At 39.9% G+C, this 14,960-nt stretch overlaps 1 protein-coding gene across 1 annotated transcript in view; it reads right to left on the reverse strand.

The window, feature by feature from the left end:
• The window catches only part of SCARB2 (scavenger receptor class B member 2), a 78,567-nt gene that overhangs the window by 25,714 nt on the left and 37,893 nt on the right, over nt 1-14,960 (reverse strand). Inside the window, exon 5 of the mRNA XM_032400567.1 lies at nt 7,977-8,068. Coding sequence (XP_032256458.1) covers nt 7,977-8,068 — 92 coding nt within the window. The remainder of the gene's footprint in view (nt 1-7,976; nt 8,069-14,960) is intronic.

Below are 14,960 nucleotides of genomic sequence, written 5' to 3' on the forward strand. Positions count from 1 at the left end.
GCAGTTTTGAAAACCAGCTGGCGGGCCTGAGCTAAGACACAGAGGTACTGCGCTGTCAGATGGGCAGATGGCTCAGACACAGGGTGAAAGCAAGGCTCTGAGGGAAGCCTGGGACAAATGAGGGGAGAGTGTTTGCTCTTCTGGGAGGGCTTCCTGAGCAACGGCGGTGCAAATTCCCCTTTGGGGATGAGACAGCAGGCTGATGCTCTTTTTACCCCTGCTCATCAGCACAGACGGACTTCAGCAAGCAGCACCACAGTGGACGCTTGAGCTGCTTACACCAAGCCCCACCCCCCTGCGCTCTGCAGGTGCTTCTGAACCAGCGCAAGGGGGCCTGAAAGTCAGAGAAGCAAGGGGCCCTTCCCCCAGAAGACCAGCATAAATCCCCTCACCCACCAAGTCTACTGACCACAGAGCGCTGCAAAGCTTCAGCTCTAGGGGAAATAGGATCTAGCCTCTCTTAACAAGCAGAACAAAACACACCTAGTTAAAGCTCACCACACACTGGACAAGGTCCAAACACTCCCCACTGCAGGCAAGGAGAAACTCTGCAGAGGCCTGACCTGAGGGATAGAGCAGCCAAAACACAACAGCAGAGTGCACGCAGCATATACCAGAAACACTTTCCGAAGCGCCAGGCCCTGGACAGTAAAGGAGCTCTTCTTAATATAGACATTACTCTCAGGAGCAGGAAACATAAGAGGCTTTCCTAACCCATAGAAGACAGAGAGCCAGACAAAAGGCCAAGATGGAGGAGTTCATCCCCAATAAAAGAACAAGAAGCAGTCATGGCCAGGGATCTAATCAACACAGATATAAGTAATATGCCTGAATCAGAATTTAAAACAACAATCCATAAGGATACTAGCTGGGCTTGAGTAAAGCATAGAAGACATCAGGGAGTCCCTTACCACAGAGATAAAAGACCTAAAAACTAGTCAGGCCAAAATTTAAAATGCCATAACCAAGATGCAAAACTGACTGGATGTAATGACCACAAGAACTGAAGAAGCAGAGGGACAAACAAGTGATATAGAAGATAAAATTATGGAAAATAATGAAGCTGAAAAGATGGAGAGAAAAGTGTTGGATCATAAATGTAGACTTAGGGAACTCATTGACTCCAGACATATCATAGGAGGCCCAGAACAAGAGAGGGAAAAAGGGGCAGAAGGTTTATTTGAGCAAATTATAGCTGAAAACTTCCCTGATCTAGGGGAGGAAACAGACATCCAAATCTAGGAGGCAGAGAGCACTCCCTCCAAAATCAACCAAAGCAGGCCAACACCAAGATATATCAGAGTAAAATTTGCAAAATACAGAGATAAGGAAAAAAAAAATCCTGAAAGCAGTGAGGGAAAAAAAAAAAACCCTAACCTACAAGGGTAGACACATAAGGTTCCCAGCAGAACTGTCCACAGAAACTTGGCAGGCCAGAAGAGAGTGACATGATATATTCAATGTGCTGAGTGGGAAAAATATGCAGCCACGAATACCTTATCCAGCAAGGCTGTCATTCAGAATAGAAGGAGAGACAAAGAGTTTCCCAGATAAACAAAAACTAAAGGAGTTCATGACCACTAAACCAGCCCTGCAAGAAATACTAAAGGGGACTCTTTGAGTGGGAAAGAAAGACCAAAAGCAACAAAGACTAGAAAGGAACAGACAAGATCTCCAGAAACACCAACTTTACAGGTAATACAGCTGCACTAAATTCATATCATCAACAATCACTCTGAATGTAAATGGACTAAATGTGCCAATCAAAGGCACAGGGTATTAGAATGGATGAAAAAAACAAGACCCATCAATATGCTGCCTACCAGAGACTCATTTTATTTTGTTTTACTTTATCTTTTCTATGCATGTGATATTTATTTATTTCCTCTGTAGTTGTATATTTATATTTATTTATTATTATTTTTAATTAACATATAATGTATTATTGGTTTCAGAGGTAGAGGTCAGTGATTCATCAGTCTTATATAATACCCAGTGCTCATTACATCACATGCTCTCCTTAATGTCCATCACCCAGTTACCCCATCCCTCCACCCTCCTTCCCTCCAGCAACCCTCAGTTTGTTTCCTACGATTAAGAGTAAGAGACTCATTTTAGACCTAAAGATAACCTGCAGATTGAAAGTGAGGGGATGGAGAACCATTTATCATGCTAATGGACATCAAAAGAAAACTGGACTAGCCATAGTTATATGAGACAAACTAGATTTTATTTATTTATTTTTAAAGATTTTATTTATTTATTTGACAGAGAGAGACAGCTAGATAGGGAACACAAGCAGGGGGAGTGGGAGAGGGAGAAGCAGGCTTCCCGCTGAGCAGGGAGCCCGATGCAGGGCTTGATCCCAGGACCCTGGGATCATGACCTGAGCCGAAGGTGGACGCTTAACGACTGAGCCACCCAGGTGCCCCGAGACAAACTAGATTTTAAACCAAAGACTGTAACAAGAGATGAATAAGGGTACTATATCATAATAAAGGGGTCTATCCAACAAGAAGATACAACAATTATAAATATTTATGCCCCCAACTTGGGAGCACCCAATTATACAAATCAATTAATAACCAACATAAAGAAACTCAGTGATAACAATATAGTAATAGTAGGGGACTTTAACACCCCACTTACAGCAACAGACAGACCATGTAAGCAGAAAATCAACAAGGAAACAATGGCTTTGAATGACACACTGGATCAGATGGACTTGATATATATTATATAAATATATATATATTATATATTCATCCTAAAGCAGCAGAATATACATTCTTTTGAGTGCACATGGAACATTCTCCAGAACAGATCACATACTGGGTCATAAATCAGGCCTCAACAAGTACAAAAAGACTGAGATCATACCATGCATATTTTCAGACCACAACACTATGAAACTTGAAGTCAACCACAAGAAAAAATTTGGAAAGACCTCAAATACATAGAAGTTAAAGAACATCCTACTAAAGAATGAATGGGTTAACCAGGAAATTAAAAAATACATGGAAGCAAATGAAAATGAATACATGATAGCCCAGTACCTTTGGGATGCAGCCAAAGTGGTCCTAAGAGGGAAGTATATAGCGGTACAGGCCACCTCAAGAAGCAAGAAAAGTCTCGGGATGCCTGGCTGGCTCAGTCAGTAAAGCGTCTACCTTTGGCTCAGGTCATGATCTCAGGGTCCTGGGATTGAGCCCCACATCCGGCTCCCTGCTCAGTGGGGAGTCTGCTTCTCCCTCTCCTTCTGCCCCTCCCTCCCCTCTGCCCTGTTCCTGTGTTCTCTCTCTCTCTCAACTAAATAAATAAAATCTTTAAAAAAAAAAAAGCAAGAAAAGTCTCAAATACACAACAACCTTACACCTAAAGGAGCTAGAAAAGGAACAGCAAATAGAGCCTAAAGTCAGCAGAAGGAGGGAAATAATAAAGATTAGAGCAGAAATAAATGATATAGAAACAAAAAAAGATAGTAAAACAGATCAATGAAACTAGGAGCTCGTTCTTTGAAAGAATTCATAAAATTGATAAACCCCTGGCCAGACTTATAACAAAGAAAAGAGAAAGGATCCAAATAAATAAAATCATGAATGAAAGAGGAGAGATCACAACTAACACCACAGAAATACAAACAATTATAAGAGAATATTATGAAAAATTATATGCCAACAAATTAGGCAATCTGGAAGAAATGGATAAATTCCTAGAAACATATAAGCTACTAAAACTGAAACAGAAAGAAATAGAAAATTTGAACAAAAACCATAACCAGCAAAGAAATTGAACAAAAAATCTTCCAACAAACAAAAGTCTAGGGCCAGATGGCTTCCCAGGGAAATTCTACCAAACATTTAAAGAAGAATTAATACCTATTTTCTTAAAGTGTTCCAAAAAATAGAAATGGAAGGGAAACTTCCAAACTCACTCCCCAAGGCCAGCATTACCTTGATTCCAAACCAGACAAAGACCCCACTAAAAAGAAGAATTACAGGCCAATATCCCTGATGAACATGGATGCAAAAATTCTCAATAAGATACTAGCAAATTGAATCCAACAGTACAGTAGAAGAATTATTGCCATAATCAAGTGGGATTTATTCCTGGGCTGCAAGGGTGGTTCAAGATTTTCAAATCAATCAACATGATACACCACATTAATAAAAGAAAGGATAAGAACCACATGATCCTCTCAATAGATGCAGAAAAAGCATTTGACAAAATACAGTATCCATTCTTGATAAAAACCCTCAACAAAGTAGGGATAGAGGGAACATACCTCAACATCATAAAGACCTACAGCTAATAACATTCTCAATGGGGAGAAAACTGAGAGCTTTTCCTCTAAGGTCAGGAACAAGAACAAGGATGTCCACTCTAACCATTGTTATTTAATATAGTACTAGAAGTCCTAGCCTCAGCAATCAGACAACAAAAAGAAATAAGAGGCATCCAAAGCAGCAAGGAAGAAGTCAAACTTTAACTATTCACAGAGGACAAGATGGTCTATGTAGAAAACCCAAAAGACTCCATCAAAAAATTGCTAGAACTCATACATGAATTCAGCAAAGTTGCAGGGTACACAATCAACGTACAGAAATCTGTTGCATTTTCATAAACCTATAATGAAGCAGCAGAAAGAAATTCAGGGATTGATTCCATTTACAATTGCACCAAAAACCATAAGATACCTAGGAATAAACCTAACCAAAGAGGTAAAAGACCTGTACTCTAAAAACTATAGAACACTTATGAAAGAAACTGATGACACAAATAAATCAAAAAACATTCCATGCTCATGTATTGGAAGGACAAATATTGTTAAAATGTCTGTACTACCCAAAGCAATATACAAATTTAATGCACTCCCTATCAAAATACCACCAGCATTTTTCACAGAGCTAGAACAAATATTCCTAAAATGTGTACGGAACCACAAAAGATCCTGAATAACAATCTTGAAAAAGAAAAGCAAAGCTGGTGGCATCACAATTCTGGACTTCAAGCTCTATTACAAAGCTGTCATCATCAAGACAGTATGGTACTGGCACAAAAACAGACACATAGATCAATGGAACAGAATAGAGACCCCAGAAAGGGACCCACAACTGTATGGTCAACTAATCTTCCACAAAGCAGGAAAGAACATCCAATGGAAAAAAGTCTCTTCAACAAATGGTGCCGGGAAACTGGACAGCAACATGCAGAAGAATGAAACTGGACCACTTTCTTACACTACAGACAAAAATAAATTCAAAATGGATGAAAACCCTAAATGTAAGACAGGAAATCATCAAAATCCTAGAGGAGAACACAGGCAGAAACCTCTTTGACCTCAGCCACAGCAACACATCTCCTGAGGCAAGGGAAACAAAAGCAAAAATGAACTGTTGGGACTTCATCAAGATGAAAAGCATCTGCACAGCGAAAGAAACAATCAAGAAAACTAAAAGGCAGCCCACGGAACAGGAGAAGATATTTGCAAATGACATATCTGATACAGAGTCAGTATCCAAAATCTATAAAGAACTTATCAAACTAATAGCCAAAAGACAAATAATCCAATTAAGAAATGGACAGAAGACATGAATAGACATTTTTCCAAAGAAGACATCCAGATGGCCAACAGACACATGAAGGATGCTCAACATCACTCATCATCGGGGAAATACAAATCAAAACCACGATGAGCTACCACCTCACACCTGTCAGAATGGCTAAAATTAACAACCCAAGATGTTGGCGAGGATGCGGAGAAAGGGGAACCCTCATGCACTGTTGGTGGGAATGCAAACTGGTGCAGCCACTCTGGAAAACAATATGGAGATTCCGCTAAAAGTTAAAAATAGAACTACTCTGCCACCCAGAAATTGCACTACAAGGTATTTACCCAAAGGATACAAAAATACAGATTCAAAGGGGCACATGCTCCCCAATGTTTATAGCAGCATTACCAACAATAGCCAAATTAAGGAAAGAGTCCAAATGTCCATTGACTGATGAATGGATAAAGAGGTGACATACATATATACAACGGAATATTATTCAGCCATAAAAGGAATGAAATCTTGCCATTTGCAATGATGTGGATGGAGCTAGAGTATATTATGCTAAGCAAAATAAGTCAGAGAAAGACAGATACCATATGATTTCACTCATCTGTGGAATTTAAGAAAACAAAACAGATGAACATAGGTAAAGGGAAAAAAAAAGAGAGGGAGGCAAACCAGAAGAGACCCTTAACTATAGAGAACAAACAGGGTTGCTGGAGGGGAAGTGGGGAGGGATGGGCTAAATGGGTGATGGGGATTAAGGAGTGCACTTGTGATGAGCACTGGGTGATGTACGGAAGTGTTGAATCACTATATTGTACACCTGAAACTCATATTACACTGTAGGTTCACTAACTAGAATTTCAATAAAACGCACAGAAAATTAAAAGAGAAAATTTAATAAAATATGTTGGTACATTTAATTAAGTATACTATAAAAATAATAAGCATTTTACTATATTTGGCTTCCAAAGAATGTGAAACAAGTTGAAGGCAAGAATAACTTGGAAGATGGGCATAAAGTGTTATGAAATTGGTAAAGTTAGTGTCCTGTTTGGGAGGAGAAGAGACAAAAGACAGCTTTCAATTTTGTCAGGAAACTATTGTTAAATATGAACCATAAAAATCTGAGGATAGGGATGCCTGGGTGGCTCAGTCCGTTAAGCATCTGCCTTCAGCTCAGGTCGTGATCCCAGGGTCCTGGGATCAAGCCCCGCGTCAGGCTCTTTGCTCAGCAGGGACCCTGCTTCTCCCTCTGCCTGCCGCTCCCCCTGCTTGTGCTCTCTCTGTCTCTCTGACAAATAAATAAATAAATCTTTGAAAAAAAAATCTGAGGGTAGAATAGACATAAACCAGAAAAAAGTCCAATATATTAAATACTATATCATTATATTGTAACTGTATCAATAATTATGTATTTAAAAGGATTACACTGTGCTATTGAAAGATTAGAAAGAAAATAACAGATTGAATCTAAAACAAAATCCAGCTTTATCCTGTGCACAAGTAAATCTCCCTGTGGCCAACCCCCCCAGGCCACCCACGTCCCCCCCTCCAGGGGCAACCCTGTTACCAGCTTCTCATATATTCTTTCAGGGATCTTACCTATTTTGGGGGGTGTGTGCACAAATGTATGTTTATGTACATGCACCAATATATATTTATGTACATGGATATGTGTGCTTTTTAAAATTTAAATAAACTTTTTATTTAAAAATAGTTTGAGATTTACAGAAAAGTTGCAAAGGTAGTACAGAGGGTTTCCCCTATATTCCACACCAGTTTTTTTGCCCATATTCCTGGGAAGCTTAGATGTAAATTTAATGTTCAAGAACAGAATTCCTCTTACCTCAGTCCCTGAAGAACTACCCTCCTTTTTTCTCCAAGGTTTCTAATTCCTCTGACTTAAAGAAAGTATCTTGGATTATATGTTGCTTTATCGCAAATTCCCTCAGCTCCTTTTTGGAAGTAGTTTGTTTTTAAGTTACAAATGTTAAAAAATATTTCTGAAATACCATGATAGTGAAGTCAAATGTATTTTATCTTTAAAGAAAAACACGTGAACAATCCACAATCACTAAATTAGATTAAAAAGAGAAACTCTTCCCTCTCCCCCCAAAACAAGTGGTTTTAAAGTATTTGTGTTGTAGCTACACATCATTCAAAGTGAAACTCTTCACTGCTTATAACTCATACCTAGCCATTAATAGTCTACAAAGCTCTGATGTTTAATTTTGTAAAGTGTGTTACCCCAATCTTGATTTATACAATAGTAATTATAAAGATATTTTACATATTTATAGACTTTTCATGCAAAAAATAACAGTGATAATATTTTTTTTGAAATAATACATAAGTGGACATTCAATTTAAACAAAATTTTAAAAAATAATTATACTGGTAAATTGTTACACTTACGTTTTTCCATTCCATTCCACAATCTTTGAAAAGTTAAGGTAACTGTCTTCTCCAGTTAGAAAAACATAGTCTCCATCACTAGTCCCATTTTTCTGAAAATAAGTGAATATGATCATTTTAAGAAACTGTGATTGTTAATTTTATGTGTCAACTTGGTAGACTATGGTGCCCAGTCATTTGGTCAAACACTAGTCTTGATGTTGCTGTATTTTGTAGATATGATTAACACTTACAATCAATTGACTTTAAGTAAATTACCACTGATAATGTGGGTGGACTCATCCAATCAGTTGAAGGTTTTAAAAACAAAATCTGAGGTTTGCTGAACAAAAAGGAATTCTCAATTCTGCAATACAGAAATCCTGCCTGAGTTTCTAGCCTGCCAGCCTGTCTTACGGATTTCAGGCTGGCCACGTGCTGCCTCCACCACTGCATAAGCCAATTCCTTAATATGTATAAATCTCTCAGATAGATACTACAGATATAGATATAGATATAGATATGGATCTCCTACTGATTCTGTTTTTCCGGAGAACCCTAACTGATACAGTAACTGAGAAACTTAAGCTTCGCGAAACTATCCTAGTTGGGCATAAGTGCTACGTAAGACTGAACCAGAACTAAGGAATACAGTGACTATTTGAGTAAATACCCTATTAACCATATTATTACTTAAAAAGTAGGAGCCCAATTAAATAATGGACAAAGGATTTGACATCTCTCCAAAGAAAATATGCAAATGGCCAACAAGTACGGGAAAAGGTGCTCAACATCATCAGTCTTCAGAGAAATGCAAATTAAAGCCACAGTACTATTTCATACCCACCAGGATGGTGATAAAAGAAAAAAAAAAGGAAAATGGGTGCCTGGGTGGTGCAGTCGGTTAATCGTCCAACTCTTGGTTTCGGCTCAGGTCGTCATCTCAGGGTCATGAGATCGAGCCCTGAGTCAGGCTCCGCACTCAGTGGGGAGTCTGCTTGAGATTCTCTCCCTCTCCCTCTGCCCCTCCCATTCGTGCTCGCTCTCTAAAATAAATAAATATTTTTAAAAGGGGGGGGGGAAATAACAAGCATTGGTGAGGATCTGGAGAAATTGGAGCCTTCATACACTGTTGGTGAGAATGGAAAATGGTGCAGCTGCTGTGGAAAACTATGGTGGTTCCTCAAAAAGTCAAACAGAATTGCCATATGACCCCAAATTCCACTCCTCTCTTTATACCCAGGAGAATTCCATTCCAAGGTATATAGCCAATGTCCGTATGAAAACCTGTACACAAATGTTCAGAGCAGCATTATTCATAACAGCCAAAAAGTAGAAACAACCCACACATCTACCAACTGATGAACAGATAAACAAAGTATGGTCTCTCCATACAATAGACTATGTCAGCCCTAAAATGAATAAAGTGCTGATACGTGCTACAACCTGGATGAACCTGATAGACATTATGCTAAATAAAAGAAGTCAGACACAAAGGTCATATATTGTATGATTCCATTTACAGAAATGTCCATCTTGCATATGAATGTTCAACTGCCAGAGATGGGTCCAACTCAGAGGTGACCTCTTGGCCCCCATTTGTAGAGTGGGCATGTATGCTGAGTTTTTTTTTTTAATAAAGATTTTATTTATTTATTAGAGAGAGAGAGAGAGTGAGAGAGGGAACACAAGCAGGGGGAGTGGGAGAGGGAGAAGCAGGCTTCCTGCCAAGTAGAGAGCCCTATGCGGGGCTCAATCCCAGGACCCTGAGACCATGACCTGAGCCAAAGGCAGACGTTTAATGACTGAGCCACCCAGGCGCCCCTGTATGCTGAGTTCTTTAATATATTTTTTGCCTAAAGAAGCCAAGCTCCATTCCCAAACGCCCTTCCTCTCTGGCTCTGAGGAAGCTCCCACACAGAGTGCTGACTCTTCTCCTCTCTCAGCCTGGGCCAGCCTGGCCTCTCCTCCCCGGCACCAGAGGTCCCAGCACCCCAAAGGGGCTGGAGAGAGTTGGGCAGGTATGTGGGGGGATTACTTATGTTCTGTTTCAAACAAAAAGCATAATCTTACTTTTCTTTACAAAAGCAAAAAGAAAACCAAAAGACACAAACCTTTTAACCATTAAAAATTTTCTATAGATTCACAGGCAAATTCATAGAGACAGAAAGTAGGTTAGTGGAAGGGGAGAAATGGAAGTGACTACTGAGTATGTGGTTTTTTTGGGGAGGATGATGAAAATGTTCTAAAATTACACAGTGGTGGTGGTTGCACAACCTTGTGAATATACTAAAAACCGCTGAATTGTACATTTTAAAATGGTGAATTTTATGATAAGTGAATTATAGCTTAATAACAAAAAATAAGAAAGCGTAAGTCCAAGACCAGGACACTATTATACATTAGCTGCAACAGAAGAAAGTGGTATTAATATAGTCCCATTTTCAAGTAAGCTTTCTTCACCTGTACATTCTCTCCAAGTTACACTTCTTCTTTTTTTTTTTTTTTAAGATTTTATTTACTCATTAGACAGAGAGAGAGAGCACAAGCAGGGAGAGCAGCAGAGGGAGAGGGAGAAGCAGACCCCCCAATGAGCAGGGAGCCCGATGTGGGGCTTGATCCCAGGACCCTGGGATCATCACCTGAGCCGAAGGCAGATGCTTAACTGACTGAGCCACCCAGGTGCCCCACCAAGTTACACTTCTTAAGGGCACATGCAGACAACCTATATCGTTACAAATTCTTTATCTGAAGATAGAGCTTTTTGATTTCTGGGAAATAGCATGGGTACTAGTTCCTCTATAATAATAAAGTAATATGAGCTAACAATTATTGAGTATTTATAATATTCCTGGTACTGCTCTAAAATTGTAGTATGGATTATCTCATGAAATCCTCATCACCATCACATAAGATAGTGTGGTAGACAGAATAATGGCCCCCCAAATATGTCCACATTCTAATCCCCAGAACCTGTGAATCTGTTGTCTAATATAGCAAGAGGGACTTTGTGGATGTGATTAAGTTAAGGATCTTGAGATGGGGAAATTATCCTGGATTACCTGGGTGGATCCAATGTAATCACAGAGGTTCTTACAAAGAGAGGCAGGAGGGCCAGGTCAGAGTAGTAACGGTGATGACAAGCAGAGGTCAGCTGGAGAGACTGAGAGTGAAGATGTTTCCCTATTGGGAAATGAAGCCTGCTTCCAGAAGCTGTAGAAGTCAAGGAGGTGGATTTCCCCTGAGAGCCTCCAAAGGAACACAGCCCTGACCACACCCTGCTTTTAGGACTATTGACATCTGGAACTGTGAGATAATAAATCCGTGTTGTTTTAAGCCCCTAGGTTTACGGCCATTTGTTATAGCAGCAATGGGAAACAAATACAGACAAGCACTCTTTCACCCTCATTCTATAGATGACAAATCTGAAACAAAGTGAAGTTAAATAACTTGCCCAGATCACTCAACCAGCCAATGGTGGAGCTAGGACTGAAGCCCAGCTCTGTAACCCCACACCCCACAGGCTGATGTGCTGACCGGGCTGCGGTACTCATTCATCTACTAGCGAGCACTTGCTGAATGCCTACCGTGTGTCTAGCACTGGAAATCAGTGAACAAAACTACGGCCTTCATGGTGCGTCCATTCTAATACTATTATTATAATTGTTTTCATTCTTTTCAATGCTTATTATGTGACAGGCACTTTGTAGATAAGCTAAGAAGAAGACAATAACCAAAGACTGTTCTATTTCCATTGCTTTAAGCGATCTTTTGAGGTCTGCCAAAGATACCTTCTTGCGTATTAACACAGATGCATTTTGGTGATGCACAGGACTTGTGTTCTGCTTTATTTTGAAAAAATAAATAAATAAAATAGGTTTTTCTTCTGATTATAGAAGTAAAACATTTTTTCTGATTATAAAAGTAACAAAATCTCATTAGAAAATCCAGAATGATGTATAAAAAAAGTGCCCAGGGGCACCTGGGTGGCTCAGTAGGTTATGCATCTGCCTTCAGCTCCGGTCATGAGGGATCGAGCCCCGCATCAGGCTCCCTGCTCGGTGGGAGTCTGCTTCTCCCTCTGCCTGCAACCTCCCACCCTCCACTCGTGCTCTCTCTCTTTATAATTAAATAAAATCTAAAATCTTTTTTTTTTAAAGTGCCCATTATTCATCATTCTCTTAACCATGGGAACTTTGGTCTGTTTCTTTTCAGTTTCTTTTCTATACAAGATTTGCTTATTGAACTAAGATAAATTATATATATGTAATATATATATACACATAATTTTTATACATATATGTAATTGTGCATATATTTATACACACACACACACAATTTTTTACTTAACATATTTCCCATGTTACCAAAAGTTCTTCATAGGTGTAATTTAATGACTCTACAACATTATGTAGAAATAATTAATTATTCTCTTATTATTGGATATTTAATTTTGCATTTTTTTTGCTACTACAAATAATGTTGTATGAATATCTTTATGCCTAAAAGCGTTGTCAGTACTTTTGTTTTCTACACAGACCCATAAAAGTAAAATCACTAGAGAAAAGGACACCAACATGTTTAAGCCTTTTGATACATATTATCAAGTTGCTCAAGGTTGCCCAGCAGGAAAGTGGTGGAAATAGCAGGGTAAATCAGTTTACATTCCCCAAGTTACTTTTGTTAAGCTCTGCTAATTAGATGAACCAAAAAAGAAAAAGGCTTCTTATCTCTTTTTGCATTTCTATATTCCCGGAGTTTGAACCCTTTTCTCATATCATTCAGCTCTTTACCTTAAAAAACATTCATACCCTTTGTGAATTCTCATGTGTTCTGCCTACTTTGGTTCTTCGTTCCATCACTTAACATTATTTCGCCAACTATGTCAATATATCAACTTGGTCCACATACATAATGGTCATGTCGTGTTCCCCACATGAAGCTTCACGTGACTTTAAGATATGAGAAAGAACTCTTTAGGACCAGCAATGTGAACACTACACCAACTTAGAGAAAATTCAAATACTCTTTGTAAAAAATGCTGAACCACCAATTTTAAAAATGAATGGATGCTATTTCCTAAAGTCCTCCACTTAACTCGACATGGGCTAAGCAAAGTAGAGAAGCATTTAAATGTTTCACAGTGATTCACAAAGGGTTCTCCCCAGCCGTTTTCTGCTCAAGAGTCAGACATTGCATGTGCATGCTTCCCTGTCTCTTGCTAGAACCTCCTTGAGGACAAGCAGGAATCAAGAGGTTTTATGTCAGGATGGCAGGGATGTGTGCGGGATACAAGGAACATATTACTGCAGGAGATGGAGAGGGGCCCTGAGCTAGGACCACCACAGTCCTGCCACTACTGTAACCTAAGCATGATCCCCACCCCCGCCCCCGAAGGACAGGCTGGACTGGCTGATCTCTCAAAGACGCTGGCACTCCAACACCAAGGAGAACAGAGGCGCCCTAAAATCCGTGGGTAAAAATATGCTGATTGGCCCTGCAAAATGCAAATGTGAGCATCTGATATTTAACCAGGTCCCTTCTTCTCAGAAGTTCTGTGCCAATATTCTACATTCACTCATCCTGTTCGTTCTCACACCCTGTCCCTCCCCATTAATTGTTTGGCTGTTTCATCACTAGAGTCTTTGAAGGAAAAGTGCTCAGTGGCATTCGCCAAGATTTCTCTCTTCATCATGTGTCGCGGAGCAGGCGGGGCAGGCATGCAAGCCTGGTGCATCCGAGGGGAACGCTCGCACAAGACCACCAGGATTCAGGAAAGATTTCCGGCCAGGCTCGGGCAGGGGCCGAGGAGTGGGTGCCAAGGGAGGTGTGCCCCCTACACAGCCTGTCCCGGTCTTCGAATGAATGGCGGCTCAAGTGTGAACTTTTGTGCTATTGGCTAAAGAATCAGTATTTGACCAGAGCAGATGACAAACTGACCAGAAACACTGCCTTTTAAGCAACAACACCACAGGTAGTTTATTTGCGTCCCAAATGGAAAGATATACCAGTCATTCATACGAATTCAGGGTACTCTCTGGAGCCAGTCATGGGGAGAAAGAATGGCGGCTCCTGAAATGCGTACTGCGATTTATAGTTTGCAAAGCATTTTATGGACTTCTCACTTAGCCTTGCAAAACAGCTTTGGAAGCCTCAAGTCACACATGATGAAACCGAGGTTCAGAAATAGCCCCACAGTTATCAAGTGAAAAAGTCAGAACGTAAATCCAGGCTCTCTGTTTCCAGGTCTTAGGCTCTATTCCTGGCTGTGGGAAATGCACTCAACATACTAATCTAACTAAGCAATGGCACAGCGCTTTTTACTAGTGGGGCCCTGTGGAGATACAGTGGTGTCTGCAAGGAGTGGTAAAGGGCAAGGACAGAGAAAGGAAGAAAGAAGTAAATAAATACATAAAACAACACATCCTTGCCTTGGGAAAGCAAAAATGCCAATTTCTTAACCAGTCCATAAATGTGGGTTACATTTTAAAAAGATATAAAAGGATCTTAGTTACAAGTCTGATGAAGTCAATGATGTAAAAACAAAAAAAAGCAGGCTATACAATGGAAGTTACCTGAAAAATACTGAGGTCTTAGGAACAGGATCTGCTTGGCAGGTGGATGGAAGCCCCTGGGACCCAAAGGGCCTTAAGGAAAACTTTGTTGGGCGACCTGGGTGGCTCAGTCAGCTAAGTGTCTGATTCTTGATTTTGGCTCAGGTGGTGATCTCGGAGTCGTGAGATCTGAGCCGAGTCAGGCTCTGTGCTGGGCGTGGAGCCTGCTTGAGATTCTCTCTCCCTCTCCCTCTGTCCCTCCCCCCTCTAAAAAATATACATTATATAATATAACATAATATAATAAATATAATTTTTTTAAAAAAAGCTTTGTTGTATTTCTCTTAGAAGTTCTGAAATTTTTTCGAGAAGGGAGGTCTAGTCACAGTTTAACAAGAAATCAGTGCTTCCTCTGGTCTTGTGGAACCTGGGCTCCAATCAGATGGGATCT

Source organism: Phoca vitulina, unplaced genomic scaffold, assembly GCF_004348235.1.
Source record: "Phoca vitulina isolate PV1807 unplaced genomic scaffold, GSC_HSeal_1.0 scaffold3, whole genome shotgun sequence".
Lineage (NCBI taxonomy): Eukaryota > Metazoa > Chordata > Mammalia > Carnivora > Phocidae > Phoca > Phoca vitulina.